The following is an 18328-nucleotide window of genomic DNA, read 5'->3' as shown; positions in this document are numbered from 1 at the left end:
CAATGTTTTAGGGCAAAAGTATCTCTGCTCTTCAGTCCTTCCTGATACCAGCTCAGAGGAAGGGCGTGTTATTATACATCTGTCCGTGCTTGTTGGTCTTTCTGTGCATCTGTGAGTGTGTCTCATGCTGCAGCTGACATGTTGATGGCTGTGCAGTGAGAACGTTGTCACAGAGGATGTGGGTTTTTCAATGTGCACTGCAAGAGGGCAGCTGAAAACAAGTTCTGTTGATTTCTGGATGAAATCTATATTGAAAACAATACAAAGTCAAAGATTCACTTTTGTTAGCATTGTAACAGGTGGTAATGTTACATTCCTTAAGTATAATGTACAGGGAGATCCACCCGGTGATTTTTGCAGTGTTGGAGTATGTAATTACAATTATTCTTGCGCTTGTCTTCTGCTATGTTTACATTGAAAGGATACTAATAATTATTAAATCTGCATTGTTGCATTAATCTAAATGCTCTGTAACGTCTTGAGTTTCACTGCAGCAGCTAGTAACACAATTCATTAGATGTGGCTGAACTAAAACTGTGACTAAAATGAAGCATCGTGGATATCAGTGGTGATCTGGTGTTGATGCTGCCAGCTGTCAACATAACTACAAGTTTATTCCTTTTCAAGGTTTACTTAGGTAAAACACCCCCTCCAAACTTGATTTTCTGTTGTCTTGGATAGAATAGCCTCAGATTCTTTCACAAAGTAAACTGACCTGTTTTACTATCTTATGATTATAGCTACTACTGTTCCCTCATTAAAATATTCATCTCCAGTTTTATTTTTAGCTTTAAATGTTTTTGGGGTTTTTTTTGGATGATGACACATGTATGACTATAACTGCTCTTGGGGCTCACACGATGAAGTTTTCATTTTTCACATCGCTTTTATATTTTTCATAATGGACCAGGTTAAAAAAAAAAACTAATACAGTGACAAAAATATCCTGTTTTTGCTGTCAAGTTTAATTTTAATGTTAATGTTGTGGTGTCATGTCTAGCGTTTGCATACATCAGGATAATTTTTTTCATTCATGCTCACAGATGTTGTTTTTCAGTATTTTTGCCCGATACCTATCTGAATTCCTCCCGAGAAACACATAGACCAACACCTCTGTGCAGACGGGGGAACTTCAAGAGATGTGTGGAGCATACGCGCAGCTGATACATGAGATGCGTGAAGGCAGAGTAGAGCTTGTAGTTCTCTAGTTTGGTCTTGCGAATGTCTGCAGGTCTGTCCTGTCTTAGTTGTTGGAAGTCTAACTTGATTAACATCACGTTCCAGATGAGATGAAGGACATCATACTGGACTGTTATAGCTTTATCAGTTTGAGAGTCCCATCTGGAACAGCTGCATTCTATAGGTTTTAGTAGGACTTTATCACTGGATGCAACATTTCAGTGATTTTGTTTCCCTTGGCCATGAAAATGCTGGTAAAGTCAACATAGATGGAGTCTAAACGTTCACTCACAAAGTCAGGAATGCAGCAGCCCACAATCAGAGCATTTATGAGGGATCTGACAGTGATCAAAACATCAATTTCAGTGTGCAGATGGCTCATTCAAGGGCTTGAGCATCTCATCAACTGAGCCTGGACTGACGTTAAGCCATCCGAGTCCAGGTCCCAGGTGGTAAAGAAAGGGAACCTGAGCTTTTGCTTCTCAGTAGGAGGCATGCAAATGCCATCTACTGAAGAGGAGCCAGTAGAGAGTCTGGGCAAAATCTATGACTGTATCTTGAAGGATACTGCAGCAGTCCAGTAACTTGACTGATAGTAGTGGACAAGTCAGGGCTGACAGGCATGTTTCAAGCCTGGATTAATCAGTAAGGCATGTGGCCACTGCTGGTCCATAACATGCCAATCACCACAATTAAGCAGGATTGGAGGAAGCCTACTGCAGTAGGACAGTCGTGATAGGGGGAATGGATACATAGACCTGATGATCTATGTTCACCGAGGCTAGACACAAGTCCAGGAAATATTGTGGTCAAAGCCATAAAATATGAGCCACACAGGTTTCATGTCTTTGTCCAGTCAGTCTATGATGTCCTCTTCTTTCCATTTTATCCTCTTGTGCTGGGGCCTGGCAGACACTACATGCCCATGGTGGCGTGGGCACAGTGGAGAAGGGATTTTATTGACATCTTGAGCGCCACCGGGAGAGGGCCACTACCACTTGTGTCATGACCAAGTGTTGAGGGTAGTTCCAGAGGTCATCAGCACCAGGATCATTCAGTAAAAGACTCGGTACATTTAGTTCAGTTTGGTTTTGCTTTTAGGCCATTGTGTTGATAAACAGATCTCAGATTTCACCTTGCAGTAGCAAAATATAATGAAGCAAAATATGAATGTGATCATGAATTGTATCTAGTTTGGAACTATGTGTTTATTTTTATTTTTAAATTTATTTGTCACTTTAATCTCATATTTGCAGCCTCGCTGTTTTTTAGCCATCTCCATTTTGCTGCAAATCTGACAAATTGCAGCCTAAATTCACCTTTAGTGCTGCTTTGGTGTTTGGCTTTACAGTCAAACCCATGTCAACTCTCTATGCTCTTTTCTATGGAGTAATTAGAACATTTTAGATCACATGCCTTCAGATAAACAGCTGCATGGGATGGAGTGGGGGGTGCAGTTAGGGTGTGCCATATGTTTTATTTCACAGTGGGGAATAATATGTGATTAAGTGCTCATTTAAATCATATAAATGTAGAGACTGACTTTTACTTTTCTGAGATAAAGCATTTTTCACATCAGTGCTCTTCAATTATATATTTAAAAAAGTTATTTAAATCTCTACCTTTCAAAATTTAAAGTCTGAAACTGTAAATAGTGAAAATCTGTCTGGAGCCGAATGAGTGAAGGTTGTCTTGTATTATCTGACATGGTGACATGCCTCAGAAGTAATGTTTTCTGCTTGTCGGTTCTCCTCAGTGCTCGGAGGCTCAGAAACTCCTGAACATCGCCAAAGAGCTTCTCCATACCGAAGAGGCCTACGTAAAAAGACTCAACCTCCTCGACCAGGTAACACTCAGCCTGTATCTATAGTTAAAGTTTGCTTAACCCAGATGAACCGCTGCTGAAGTCAGATTGAGGATGAGCTGGATAAAAACTAGCACGATGATCCATTTCCCCACAACCCTCTCTGACAGGATTAGGAACGGCAGTGTGAGCACAAGCGTGTGTGAGAGCCTTTTGTGTAGGAGTTGTATTTCTACATGTTTGGCAAAAATTCAGCTTTGTCACCACAAACCTGAGTATCCTCTTGTTTCTGACAAGAGGTAGATATTTTTAAGCTCGTTTGCATGTATCATAGATTGCGTAATAACTAGAAAGCCTTTGTTGTAGTAAAGTTTGGGCTAAATTACGCTGCTGCAATACTTTAGCTTTTTATAAGCAAAAATTTAATTCCATATTTACTCAACATCTGACAATTAACAATAGATAAACACCATAGGTAATGGTTCTCTAACGGGTCTCTGGGTTCTCCTGGCCTGCCTCTAGCCGTGGGTGGGTGGGGTCACATTGGCATGATCACTCTTCTCTGAACACGTTCCACTCTGAATGTTCTGCATGTGTCACAGTCACTGAGTCATCTAGCAAGTGTATTCATTAGCAGCAGGTAGCTCTTTTTCTGTCTTTTTGATTTAACTTGCTAGTTTCTGGTCTTCCTGACAGTCAATTGTTTTGTTCTCTACAGGTACCATGAATCTAGAGTTGGCTTGTGTGGGTGTATATATATTTATGTGTGTGGGTGTCTATGTGTGTGTATATATGTATATGTATATGTATGTGTATGTATGTCTATAGATATGTATATATGTATGTGTGTATGTATGTATATATATATATATATATATATATATATATATATATATATATATATATATATATATATATATATGTATGTGTGTGTGTGTGTGTGTGTGTGTGTGTATATATGTGTATATATATGTGTGTGTGTGTGTGTATATATATGTGTATATATATGTGTGTGTGTGTGTGTGTATGTATGTATGTACGTATATATATGTATATGTATGTGTGTGTGTATGTATGTACGTATATATATGTATATGTATGTGTGTGTGTATGTATGTACGTATATATATGTATATGTATGTGTGTGTGTATGTGTATATATATGTGTATATATATATATATATATATATATATATATATATATATATTTGTGTGTGCGAGTGCATATACATATATATGTAGGTGGGTATGTATGTGCATATACGTGTATGCATTGATCTCTTTCTTTTGTTTTCTCTGTTCTCTTTTCTGTTCTCTTTCTGTCCATTTTCTATCCTTTCCGGTCAGGTCCAGCAGCATAAACTCTGTAATACAAACTATTATCCAAAACAAAAAGGAAAATAAAATAAGAATCAAGAAATACAAGGGGATCATTACATCTATAAAAGTTCCCGTTGGCAAAATAAATTTGCTCAGCAGAACACAGCCTCCAGAACATCAGTCTGCTTGCTTAAATGCTGGACAAGACAAAAAAAACAAACAAAAAAAAAACACCATAGGTAACATATACTTCATGCTGCCGATGATTCACCTGCTTTTTCATCAGCAGTGTGTATAAGTTCACCCGTGTGTATGATAAGAAGGCTCTGCCAGTGGTTGAGTCTTCTTCCTCTTTGCTGAGTTCATGTGGTACAACAGAGGAACAGCTGCCCTATAACAGAGCTTCTATAGGTTCCTTTGCAACTGGGGCAGAAAACCCTCAAAGTTAACTTCCTGTTTTTGTCTTAATGCTTTCATACATATTTCCATGCTTCCAGTAGACCCCACCTGTGGTGATGACAGATAAGGAGATAAAAGTTGATAAACGGGATGGTTATTTAATCACTGGAGGCATGACAAATCTCAGATATGATTGCAAAGCTAGAATTGCTGTCTGTAGAGGTTTTCTTTCCTAATTATCTAAATTTGTCATGTTACCCATTAAGACGGTTATTTCTAAATAGTACTAATTATCACTCAATCATTGCACTGAATTGTTCAATGACTGAGTGTTGCATTTTCATAAAGTTTTGGGATTTCTAACTGATTAGACTGCAGCCTGAATTTAGTCCATACTTTGACACGAAGTTCATAAATAATGAAGTACTACATTTCCCATGATGCAGTATGTACAAAAAGTTCATTGCTTCCTCCACTGCACCAACACAGGATTACATTTCTTTATGTTCTTCATTTTCAGAGGCCTTTATTGTCATTGCATAATTTAACAAAACAAAATTTGAGCAGTTTCTCCCAGTAGTCCAACAAAGACATCTAAAAAAAAACATTTAAAACACCTATAAAAGAAATAGTACAATGTGCAATCACATGCCACTCACTCATCACATTTCACACACCACCAACAACAAAGACATCACTTAAGTAATCATTTTTAAAGTGCGTGATAACTCGACTATAGTAGGCACATTTAGGCTTAAGTTTCACACTTAGATACTTCTCTTTCATGACTATTCTACTTGCAAAAGTATCACATGATGACAGCCAAATAGCAAACTGAGGGCTTCAAAATGGCACCTCAAAAAACCAAAAAGTAATGTCATGGTAAATCTGTCTTTTATTGCCAGGCTATGCATCATCCGTTAGAACGTTTCTCTTTACTTTTTATTTCCAGCTCTTATTCTTAAGGCTGTCTTTCTTATAAATCTGATGTCTCCAAGTCTGGGTTTATACCCATTCAAGTTGATTTGTGATCAGGATATTTCTCTTGAAATTCAACACAGCAATGCGATGCACAAAAAGCTGCAGTAATAGTTTGTTCAAAAGCTCTTCTGTTTAATTTTTCCAGAAAAAATTAGTCCTATATACAATAGTGTCCAACCTCTGTAGACATAATTCAGCAGTGGTTGGGTATTTGAAATACTCCATCATGCATGCAGTTTGTATTTCCAACAGTATTTAATGTGGTCAGGGTTGCTGTCTGTTTAACTTGCATGAGATTAACTTAGCTGTGACATGCATTGCCTAAGAGAATACTGAGCACTTTATCAGGGTTCATTTCTCACACTTCAAAAAAGTTTATAAGATATTACTGTTTTTCTTTCAGTCTGAGTAGAGTTAACTTTCTCCTTACAGTACCATAGATGTTTATTTTTCTTTCTTTTAGAACAAATATGTTTTTTACTCCTCATAAAGGCCAACTAATCTGGCTTTGGGCAGCTGAAAATGGAACTGTAGATAATTTTATTGTGTTTTAAAGCTACATAGTTGCAGTCAAAGAAAATAAACGTAAAACACATGAGTATCTAAAAGTAATTGTTTTTGTCACAACATTGACAAGTTTCACAGGAAGTTTAATGTACTAAAGTTAAAAAAAGTCAAAGTTGGAAAACACATTCAGTTTCATAAACAATAGTATAGAAAGTTTCCTATGTTCACTGTAGCTGCCAGCTCTTTATTTAACATGAGTTTTTGTGCGCATGTTTCCCCTGCAGGTATTTTGCACTAAGCTCACAGAGGCTGGAATCCCTCAGGACGTCATTACAGGGATCTTCTCCAATATTTCTTCCATATACTGCTTCCATGATAAATTCCTGTTACCTGAGCTCAAGACACGGATTACTGGAGAATGGTGAGAAGTACATATTTAGATGGGCTTCCTGAAGAATTAGTCTAGTTATTATTTCCTGTTGTAATATTCAAGACAGCTGGGTGGCAGCTGGGGGCATTACTGTCAGAGTTTTAGTGGCTCTGTGTTGCTAGGTTGTGTATTTTTATTCATGTCAGGGTTGCAGTTTGAGGGCACAGTCTTTTTTTTTTCCACAGTAAGCAGTAAGCATTTCTCCAGTGTGTGATATTGTGCCAACATCAGCCACCCTTAGTAGATAATGACTCCTCTAGAGGGCTGTGTGGAGGGACATCACCTGCCACATAATGGTCCCCTTCGAATTATTTTCTAGAGCTCATTAAAATTCATTGACTCAGGTTAAAAAACTAAAAAAAAAACTTCCACACAGTGTCTTCCATGTGGAACCTGTGCAATGGACCAATAATGTTCTTGAGAAGGGTCTCATCTTTTAAGAACCATTGTTTTTTCCTAGCTGCAGGTGAATTATATCAGTCTATTCTGTGCTGGTGCAGCCTTTGATAGCTGTGAAACAGAAATGTATAGGTTTAAAATGTAAGGAAAAATCCTTTAAATGAATCAGGCAATGCAACACTGTGACTCTGAATCTAATTTAATATGCTGAAAATGAAATGAAAATCTAATCTTTGAGCAACGTTTGTGGATTTTTTTTTCAAAGAATTAACTCATGCTATCACACACACAGACACACACAAGAGAATACAGTAGGCCTGTTTGATTGGGATATTAATAATGGTTTATAGTTATTTAACAAACTAAAGAAGACAAATAACGTTATCTGGCTAAAAGAGAAAACGGTATTCAAAATTAGACAACTTAATAAGTTTGAAAGTCTTTTGGATGTGTGAAAAAAAATTAAATTAATTGTTTCACTTTTTTTTTTTATCATCCACCCACTCGTTATCTATACCCACTTAGTCCAATTCAGGGCCATGGATTGCTTTAGCCTATCCCGGTGGCTAACAAGGCTAATTCTGACCCTGTTAGGTGATATGTTGCCACTGCAGTGTTTTGAGATTAGCTTAGTGCTGTTTCTATCTTTGTTGTAGGAACTCAAACCCACGTATTGGAGACATCCTTCAGAAACTGGCTCCATTTATGAAGATGTATGGAGAATATGTGAAGAACTTTGACCGAGCTATGGACTTGGTCAACACCTGGACACAGAGGTCTTCACAGTTCAAGAGTGTTGTCCAGAACATACAGGTTTGTAACCATGTATTTGTATGTTACATGTTTGTAACCTTCCTTTTTTTTCTATTAACCCATTAAAAAAGTTTTAACAGAATAGAGTTCATCATGTACTATCTGATCTATATGTCTTTTTACAAACAGAAACAAGACGTGTGTGGGAACCTGACGTTACAGCATCACATGCTGGAGCCGGTCCAAAGGATTCCTCGCTACGAGCTGCTGCTCAAGGACTACCTGAAGAAGTTACCTGATGATGCTCTCGACAGAAAAGATGCAGAAAGTGAGACTTTTACCACACATTCACACTTCTGTACATAATAACTGATTAAGCTAGGAATGAGGTGTGCACTGGTATCAGCATGTGGTAAGACTTGTAGTCTTATTGCCAATTCAAAGAATGATAAATATCCATCCATTCAGCTAAAAGCTGTAAAATATTTAGAAATCATTTAAAAAAACTTATCAGAACTTGATTTGTTGTATCACCATTGTAACCTCAGTAACGGATCTGAGTATGAAGGAGTTATAAACTCCTTAAACAGTAGTTAAATGCTGCTTAAATGTGACTGCAAGTCCACAATTTATTCATAATGCATGTTATGAATCTCCTTTCCAACACTATGAACTTGATAGCTATTATGTGTGCTGGGGCTGAACAATTTGAAATCTCACTTTAAGATTATTCTTTTTATTCTGTAATTAAAGTGGGATTAAGTTACATGTTGCACGGCGCATGATTCAGGATTCAAACCTGCAGCATCCACAGTTTTACAAATCCACTCTGAGTTCAGATCTCAAATGACATGTTGATGTTAATTAAACCCACAAAGAATATTGCATCAACTTTAATCTGTAATACAACTCAGAGATTTAGCTTGATCAGCTGCGCATCCCTGATGGACATCAAGTTCTCAGCATCTTTATCTCCATAGAAAAGTTTGTTGTTTTTTTTAAGGGGTTTCCATCTTATTTTCAGATGGTTAAAGCCACATATTATCCAATGTGTGTATGTGAGTGTTTGTGCGGCATCAGGTGTGAAACTTTGCTGTGTTTACTACAGAAATCATGCAATGAGAAATTAACAAAAATGTGATAATGTTTGCAGTTCACAAATATCAAAAGTAACATCAGAAGTTCTGCTTGAAGAAAAGATTTTTGTTGGTTTTCAGTGTAACGTCTGAATTTTAAAATAAAGCATGCGTTGCACATTGTGCGACCTGGTTTAGATACGTCATACATTTCACATGGTCTGCGTCCACTTACCTAAGCCTTAAATTTACCACACTGTGTTGTTTGGGGTATAGAAAGGATTTTGTCATCCACTTGTGGTGAAATTCAATCCATCCCAGTTGCTTTGACCTCACTTCCCCTCGCCTGTGTGTCTCTTCTGTTTATGTAGGTTATGATTAATACAGTTGACTCAGGTGCTCACAGGCATTTGTGCTTGACTCCCCATTGGCTGGAGAGCAGTTTCATGCACATGGAGAAGTTCATATTTAGACTCGGCATATTTAGCTTTTGACCTTGTTGAATTATGTGTAATATAATTGTTCTAACTCTTTTGACCATTAGTTATTCTTCTGCAAATGACAAATCACTTAAACGACTGTGTGTGTGTATAAAAAACAGATCAATATCAGCCTGCTGTTTTAATTTTCAGATAATCTTACCAGTATGGTAATAGTGTTTTAGTTAAATCTAGAGTTTTTGTGCTCACATAATCTGTGTATCTCTATTACAGAGGCACTGGAGTTGATCTCTACTGCAGCCAACCACTCAAATGCAGCCATCAGGAAAATGGTAAACTTATCTTATCACCAAAATACAGCTCTGTTGTTTTTCTTTTTGCTGTCATCTCCATTTTTTTAAATAAACAAACTGTTTTCTGTGTCTGGTTGAGACACAGAATGAGCGAGCAACACATTACCCAATCAAAGACTCATGTTGTGTCCCAGTCAGCAACCTTATATTAACACAGACAGGAAGTTACTGTTTCCTGCCTCAAGTGTCGTGACATGCAAAAGCCTGACTGAGTCTCTTTAAGACACATCTTCCTCGTTTCTTTCATCTGTCTGGTTCTTGTGCTGTGTACACATTTTTAAATTAAACTTTCAGAGACACATTTGTCTGCTAATCAGTGAGAAAAAAAAAAAGGTGCTTACTGCCTCGTTTGAAAACCACTGAATGACTTGAGAGTCAAAGTAACATGCGTCAGGAAAGTTAAGATAAGAGCTCATCTTTCTTCTTACAAAGTGTTCTCGAAACCTTCCTGCCATTCCCTTACTCATCCTTGTCACATTTTTTTTCAGGAAAAGATGCACAAGCTGTTGGAGGTTTACGAGAGGCTTGGTGGGGAGGAGGACATAGTTAACCCAGCCAATGAGCTCATCAAAGAAGGACATATTAAGAAGATGTCAGCCAAAAATGGAACAGCACAAGATCGATACCTCTACTTGGTGAGAGGACCGAGTAATTCGAACAATATCAACCAGTCAGAGGAATTGTTTTTATTTCTCTTTTTTTATATGTGCATATAATACATGTCTGTATTATTCATTAACTGTTATATCTCCATTTTCTTATGTAGTTCAACAATATGGTGCTATACTGTGTGCCTAAACTCAGACTGATGGGACAGAAGTTTAGTGTCAGAGAGAGGATTGACATTGCTGGCATGGAGGTATATTCCTTTTTAACCTCTTAAATGTATATGTTGTAAATCTTTCGTTTATTCTGTTGAGTCTAACACACATTTCATCTGCCTGTTCACCTTAGGTGCAGGAGAATGTGAAGCAAAACCTTCCTCACACATTTGCCATCATTGGTAAACAGCGTTCATTGGAGTTGCAAGCCAGGTAAACCCATTCAAAACAGAAAGGAGTGCACTTGACTTTTATCCTTGAATACCTGACCTAAGAAAAATTGGGGGAAAAGTCAAATATTTTTTTTAATATGAAGTCTTAATTTTGCCCTTAACAAAATGTTATGTACATTTGTCCAATATTACATGATTGATGTATCTACCGGGGCACAGAAGACATGTATCAGATTGCATACATACATACATTTACCATAAAATTATGCAAAAAATATAATAACCACAGTATGTATGAAAAGTATGAAAAGCCACATTACAGGAATGAATAATTATTATATAATCACACAAGTAGATAATGCTTTATTAAATGTTGTCATGTGTTCTCCTATTGGTGCTCCAAATTTCATCCATCTCATAACTCAAAAAAATCTTTTTCGAGATTAAACAAAGCACTGCTGTGAGATTATTCCTTCGTATATAAACGAAGGAAAAATCTCACGGCAGTGCTTTGTGTGTATATATATATATATATATATATATATATATATATATATATATATTTATATATAAAGTTGATTTGTATTGCCAAGTTGTAACAACCAGCAAATAATTGATGCGGTTAGCAGCAGCTCCAAACCCAAACTGAACAGCCTAGCTAGCTAACTAGCTTATTAGCTTGTTCGTAGGAATTCGTTTGTAACAAGTGGTAGTCCTAAAGCCAGATAGTTTCTGTAAGCTAATGGGACAATGTTTCTAAACATATATCTATTAAACCATTTAGCTGTAATCCAACAAAATATTAGCTAGCATTTCTTATAGTTAGCTTTGTGAGGCAGTGCATGCTAGCTCTGCTTTCTTTGTCGTTATTTCATGACTGTTTATTTTACTTTGTGAATTTGATTTAAAGTGTGGGCCCATTCAATCCCCAAATGTAAATCTTTATTCATTTCATTCTGATTTTTTTGAACAATGAAATTATTTCATATCTTTTTTTGACTGTAGGACAGCAGAAGAGAAGGAAGACTGGATTCAGGCAAGGATCACACACTAGTACACCCACACACATATGACCACACAGGCTGGGACTCTAGTCACATGCTGTGGACCTATTCCTTGTGTAAATCCCCATTACAGGGAATGAAATTACCAAAATGTCCTCCAAGCTTTTATTCTCTTTTTGAGTATAATCCACTAATTATGGCCCTCATTTGTCCCATTACAGCAACAGTAAAGCCTTTTAAAACATTTTGCAGGCTTGACTAAAATGGGTTCGAGCATTTTGTGCTGTAGACTTGACAGGTTTTCAGATGGCATCAGATGCCATCTGAAAACCTGGCAGAATGAGAGAAGAGCAGAAATCTGTTGCATTTCTCCGTGATGGGTTGTAGAAAGTAAAGAGAAAGCTGTAGCGATAAGACAGATGCTTTGAAGATATGAATTTTATACATCATATGACATTACGTCAAACACCTTTACATCATGCTGTATCCAAATACTGATCAGTTTTCTTCCTCTTTCCCCTTCATCTGTCCTCCTTTCTTCCTTAAATCCTGTCTTTCTCTTAGGTGATCAAAGCCACTATTGAGCGACACAAACAGAACAGCGAAACATTTAATAAAGCTTTCAACAGCTCCTTCTCCCGTGAAGATGACCATCTGCCTGAGTCACCGGTCAGTCTTACTCTCCCAAATCACTCAATTCATTGACAAGAAACTTGGCAGGTCATGCCGTACAATGAATCATGGGAGACTACTGGTTCACCAAACATCTTTGTCATAGTCTGGCCTTTGTCAGTGTGAACAGCTCTCCATCTATGGATGTGGTAGTATCATACAGACAAAACACTCACAGAAAGGAGCTCTTTATTTCCACATGTAGCGTCTGCAAGTCTCTTATTCCAGAACTCTCCCATGACCTAATAGGGAAAGCCTAAGTCAAAGTTTATACACAACAGTTATAGATCTGCTTTGACCCACTTTGGGCTGCCTGAGCTGGACTCCAGCCAAGCTGTTACTTGACATGAGCCAGAGCGAGACCAGGTTTTAAAAGTCCAGACTGGCACCTAGTGGTGAAGATGAATGACTGCAGGGGGAAACTAGTGTTGATCAGTGTCTGTTTTTTTTTTTTCTTTCAGGCTCCTTGGTCCAACAATTCTATTGACTCAGATGGTGAAAGGCTACATGAAAGGGTAAGATAGTGTCACACATGCGTTAGACTTATTATATATAAACCCTGGTACTGCAGAAAGTTATGATTGCTCAGAGAGTCAGCTTTGTTTGAAACTGCATGATAGAAAAATATAAATTTACTTTTAATAAAGCGATATTAGGAGCTTGAGGTGTGACTTTGATGGCTAAGTGTTTTCCTTGTCCTACCTACTATACGTCCCCCTTTGTCATATTATTTTTGATTTCGTAGTTTGACAAATGCTTTCTATGGATGACAGGTTTGGACTTCAGGCCAATCAGTTAAGCATGGATTCACCTGCTTTTTGCATCTTGAAAAAGGAAGACTATTTTTAACTTTTATGGGACAGACAGCTCTGCTGTGTAGAAAAATGATATCAGTTTCAGTGTTCTTTTGCATATGCATCGATAACAACAGCCAGACAGGAAATAGTGTGGATATTTTTGTGTTTCTATGTGGGTGTGTGCATGTGTCTGTTGATAGAAAAGGAAGATGTGCAGACAAAGGATGAAGCAAAACAAGCTGTCAGACATTCCTCCTGCTTCACTTGTGCTTTAAACTGAACAGACTGAAGACCTTGACACGCCTCCTATTGTTTTTATTTTCAGAAGAGTTCCAGAAAAAAGGAAAAGGAGAAACAAACGTGCAAAGGCTGCAATGAGAGCTTCAATTTTACCAAGCGCAAACATCACTGCAAGTCCTGCGGAGCGGTGAGCACAGATGGAACTAGACAAATTTGGGCTCTGCTTGCCAGGATGTACAAAATGAGCTGAGGGAAATTTGAACGTACAAGTGGAAAAGTCACCTCAGACAATTAACTGCCTGTCTTTTTCTCCACGTGTCCTTCTGCAGGCCATCTGTGCAAAGTGTTCAAAGACCTTGGACAACAAAACAAGCAGAGTGTGTCCTGAATGCTTCGAAGCCAGCCTCAGTCTGGAAAATCTCTGCGGTGGGGAACAGAAAAGAAAAGCTGTGCCTGAGGTGAAAACATGCATTTCACACTTATAAGACAGAATATGTGTATAATAATTGATTTTTTATGCATCAATTACTGGCAGCCGGATGCCAACAGTTGTCTGCACAACTGCTTGCTTATTTCAAGGACTATGTTTTTTTTCTTGTTATTAAAGTTTTATTTTGTCTGAAACTATCGCAGAAAAACACTCATAACACACATGCAATATATATGCACATATTCACATTGAAAGATCAGCTAATCCCTCTTTGACTAATATGATAATGAGATCTGAGCTTAAAGAGGACCAGTTGGCTCTGCTGATACAACAGTCTGGCAGCTTTGTCTGCATCTTCGCTTCTGTCTGTGAGTCAGATGTCCAACCTACATGGACAAAAGGACACTGACCACTCACTGAGTTACATAAAAATTGTGTTTCATGTTCCTTCTATACTGTGTCTTCATGGAAAAGTCTCAAGGTTGGCGAGCAAACCTATATGCAGTGAGATTAATTACCACATGGGGGAGCTCTGCACTATGCATGACTTTCACAAGGTGCACATAAGCTTAAGCACCTGCCCAAGTACAAATCTCATTGTGTCCTACATTGCTGTTATGTAATAGTGAACAGAAGGATCTGCACGTTCATTTGTTCATCAAATTTGAATCCCCAAAATGTTACATTGATACATTTGGATTAAAAACTCATTCATGCATGTTGTGGTTTTCAGATCCATTTTAAACTCTGCCAGTAAGAAATTCATTGACAGTTTTTTGTTTTTTTTTTACCATTCATTTGTTTAGAGGCAGACATCTTTAACAGGAGAAAACTGCTTGCTAAGTGGCTACCTACAAGTGCAGGAGAAGGGGAAGAGCTGGACCAAGATGTGGGTGGCTTTAACCAAGACTGAGCCGCTAGTGTTGTACCTGCAAAGTAGTGGACAGGTAAAGGTTTAACATACACACACACTCTTGCAAAGAGAGCCAAACTGGACTAATGAGACACAAATGTTGAGCTTTGATATATATATAGCTGATATATCTACAGCAGCTCTAAACTTCAGTGGTGAAATTAAAGCGGGAGCAGGAGCCCCGTTTTATTTTTAGAACAAGGATCTATCAAACACTGTAAGGATGTGATCTTTGCTGCCCATCAGCTTTGTGCTAAATCATTATATGGCCAAGTTATCTGGTAATCCTAAAATACTGTCAAACCTTTTTGATCAACTGAGCTGGGTTTTGTTTGTGTAAATAAGAATGCTTTATCCAGAATTACAGTCCCATCCCATCTGTGAAGCATGGTGCTGGTGTCAGTGTTTTGATCTGTCATTACAACGCTGACTGCATTCTGCATTGCACCAAAACAGCACAATAAACACTGCAAAAGTTTGCTCCCATAATAAGCTGTTCTTCTCGTTATACTTGTCTGGCTGTCCTATACCACCTGTGCAAACGTATGTACGCACTGTCTGCCTGTAGATTTGGGCTGGGAGGGTTTGGCCATCCTGAATCTGACCTCAGCTGCAGCTGCTGTCAGTGCCGCTAAGTTTTAATTTGATCTGAGCAGATGAAAGAATTTCCTTTACGTTTTGGCCATTAATAGTAGGTCTTACAGTCGACATGTCAGGTTGCTGTGAGCAGTGAGCAAGGTAATTACCGTATCATTTTAGGCTATTTGGAAGAAATGCTTTCTCATTTCCAAAAAAGCTTCCTCAGTCCTCAGAACTGAACAGTTGTTTCAGATGAGTGGTGAAGCATTTTTAAGTGGACAAAAAATTATCTTTTTCTTTGAATACCTAAGATTACATACCTGAGCAGGCCAGAAATCCTGAATATTGCTTGGCTCTTAATATAAGCTGTCTTTTAGAAATTGACATTCAAAGAGATTAGATGAATTTGTGATTTGGCAGCTGCAGCAAAAAGCTATGAATAATATTGTCCCATAATAATTTTTTTTATCTTTTGTCAGAAGAATCAGTGTTGCGCTGGTCTGAGATAAAGGTTCACACACTTTGAAGATGCTGAGATTTAATTTATTTTCTGTACATACAATAAAATGAAAAACAACGGTCTTGTTTCTACAATAGCAAAAAGAACAGATGGCACTGACGCCAGATTTATCCACTGTATTGTTCACTGTGCATTACAAAAATCCTGCTACACTGAACCAAACATAGTTGATGTATTACAGTGTGTGTGTATGTGTCAGTTGTGTGTGTGTGTCAGTTTCAGTTGTATGCCTACATACTGACAGTTAATCTGCTGGTGAATATGAAGGCTATCCCATTACAGTCGCTGGTTATCCGAACAGTAACTTTCCATGGTCCAGTCGTGCACTAGATCTTCTGAGTCTGTAAAAGCTTTGCTTAGAGACCGTAGATCTGTGTCACTTACAGCGGATGGTACTGCACTGAAGTATGATTGTAAAAGCCTCCCTAGGTTTCATTTTCAAGACTAATATCCCAATCCCACCGCAGAAAGCTGCAATTCCAAAGATTAGGATTAATGGGAGATGGATGAACATTTCCTGATTATTCAGAAAGAAATACGGGGGGGAGGGAGAGAAGAGGGCAGGGCTTGTCCCACATGGCTCATAGAATTTATTCTCTTGTAGCTAGATGAGACAAAATGTCACTTTAATCAGTGATAGTGTTTTATTCTTTACGATTTATGATTTTTCTCTTTTGTCTTTAGGAATCCAAGGGGTCGCGAGCAGTACCCCTCCCTGGCTTTGAGGTGAGCGTGATGCCGACAGTGACAGCTGAAAAGTCGGACGTCAAACACGTGTTTCGACTCAGTCACACCCAGCAAACTTTGCTCTTAAGTGCCCAAGATGCAGAACTGCAGGCCAAGTGGGTGGACGTCCTCTCCAAAGCTGCACGTGGAGAAGCACCCACAGAGACGTCAATGAGCCTGACTGAACACAGGAAGAGCCAGTAGTGGCCATGTTGCAGCCACAGGCCCCCCTCCCCACCCCCTCTCTCTTTCCTGTGTACGGAGCACACATTACTTGAATTCACTTTACCTTGGCACTTTTTTTTCCCCCCTTTGAAAGGACCACTCAACTCCTCCTATGCTGATTGAATCTTCTCCTCAGACCACACTGCTACGTCCTTCTGTCTCCCTTCCTGTCTCGCTCAAACACACGTAAACGAAGCCGCCGATGCCACTGGTCGGGACATTTTATTTCTCAGTATTTTCAAAAGCTGGAGCAGATGTTTGAAGAACCTTTATTTGTAATATAACTGAAGAAACTTCCTGTATGATGTTTTTTTTTTCTCTTGTCTTTTTTGTAATATAAAGTTCTTGTACATTATCCCATATTGTTGTGAAGCATTAGCTTTTAACTGTCTTCATTAGTATGAAGGTGTGTGTGTATGTTTGTATTTGAATGTGAGTCTCTTCCTGTGTTTAAGTATTGAATGTTAGTGTAAGAAACCCAAGGCACATCCCTGGTGTTTTCACCCCTGCTGGGGACACAGTGGTGGTTCAGTGGGTCCTGTACAGTGTGTATACTATGGTGTGATTTAAGGAAGCAAAAGAAAGTGACATTTAACTTAAAAAGACAAAGAAAATGTGTAATTTGTGGCTGGCCACCTGATGCTCCCAGTCATTGTGCCCATCATACAGACCCTGTCGTTTTACCCTCGAGTACGTTAGTACTGATTTCCTATTTATCATTGTCGCTCGAGTCTAATCTAAGTTTGATCCACCATATTTTTACTCTTGTTGTGACTTGTCAGAGCCAGAATGGGATCACGTGGCTGCAGTTCTGACCCCGTGCTGCAGGGTCAGGCTCAATATCTCTACTCGTACACATGCTAAATAAACCCTTCCTGCTTAGTTCCATCTCTCAGCATAGCAACCAGCTTCTCTTCCTTCGATGATGTGAAGGAAACCAAGTACTGTACTGAAAAGCTGTTTATTCTGCCTTGCCTCCTATACCTTTCTCCTGTTAGCACCAGCCTTTAAAGAAAAAGTAGCAAATAAACTTCTCATTGGATCTTTTTGTGCATGTAAACTCACCCATATTTATATACAGTGCTATGAAATCTTGCCTTTATCTCTCTTTTTATCCTTCGGAATACATTCATGTTGTACTGTAAAGTGAGCAGAGTCACCACTGAGTGTTTTTAAACATTGATGGTGCACAGTGGAAAACCAGTCAATCATATCATCCAACAAATGTGGCTCATTTAGTGCCACGCTGTCCAATAAAATCTTTACACCTTGAGTTTCTGTTAACAAGTCCTTCCTTCTAATGAAACACACACACAAGACACAAGAATGATGTTGCACAAATGAAAAGCTTGTCATCATTACATTAAATATGTGCTAGTTTTAGTTTCACTTATAAGACCATCATTTACACTTCACTTTGTATGTGTGACCATGGTTCGGTTTAGTTTTAGGAGCAGACATCTGTGTACACTTCTTAGTCAGAGTGGTGAAATGAGGTAAACGAGGTATTCCTCATTTTAAGACACGGAGTTGTGTATATGTGTGTGTGTGAAAGTGAAATTCCTCCAGAGGTTCTAGAAACAATGA

General features: G+C 38.3%; 1 protein-coding gene across 1 annotated transcript in view; it reads left to right on the top strand.

The window, feature by feature from the left end:
- Positions 1-17957, top strand: part of fgd (faciogenital dysplasia) — a 63644-nt gene extending 45687 nt beyond the window's left edge. The window contains exons 5-19 of the mRNA XM_079238868.1: positions 2936-3025; positions 6475-6611; positions 7676-7832; positions 7962-8100; positions 9562-9620; positions 10130-10276; positions 10408-10500; positions 10596-10675; positions 11641-11671; positions 12204-12308; positions 12773-12826; positions 13434-13535; positions 13678-13806; positions 14585-14725; positions 16475-17957. Of these exons, the coding sequence (XP_079094994.1) occupies positions 2936-3025; positions 6475-6611; positions 7676-7832; positions 7962-8100; positions 9562-9620; positions 10130-10276; positions 10408-10500; positions 10596-10675; positions 11641-11671; positions 12204-12308; positions 12773-12826; positions 13434-13535; positions 13678-13806; positions 14585-14725; positions 16475-16720 (1710 nt within the window). The 3' untranslated portion in view covers positions 16721-17957. The remainder of the gene's footprint in view (positions 1-2935; positions 3026-6474; positions 6612-7675; positions 7833-7961; positions 8101-9561; positions 9621-10129; positions 10277-10407; positions 10501-10595; positions 10676-11640; positions 11672-12203; positions 12309-12772; positions 12827-13433; positions 13536-13677; positions 13807-14584; positions 14726-16474) is intronic.
- The last annotated feature ends 371 nt before the right edge of the window (positions 17958-18328 follow it).

Source organism: Telmatherina bonti (assembly GCF_933228915.1).
Source record: "Telmatherina bonti genome assembly, chromosome: 4".
Classification (NCBI taxonomy): Eukaryota; Metazoa; Chordata; class Actinopteri; order Atheriniformes; family Telmatherinidae; genus Telmatherina; species Telmatherina bonti.
Note: the sequence above shows the minus strand (reverse complement) of the source record. Positions and strands in the feature narration are given on the sequence as shown.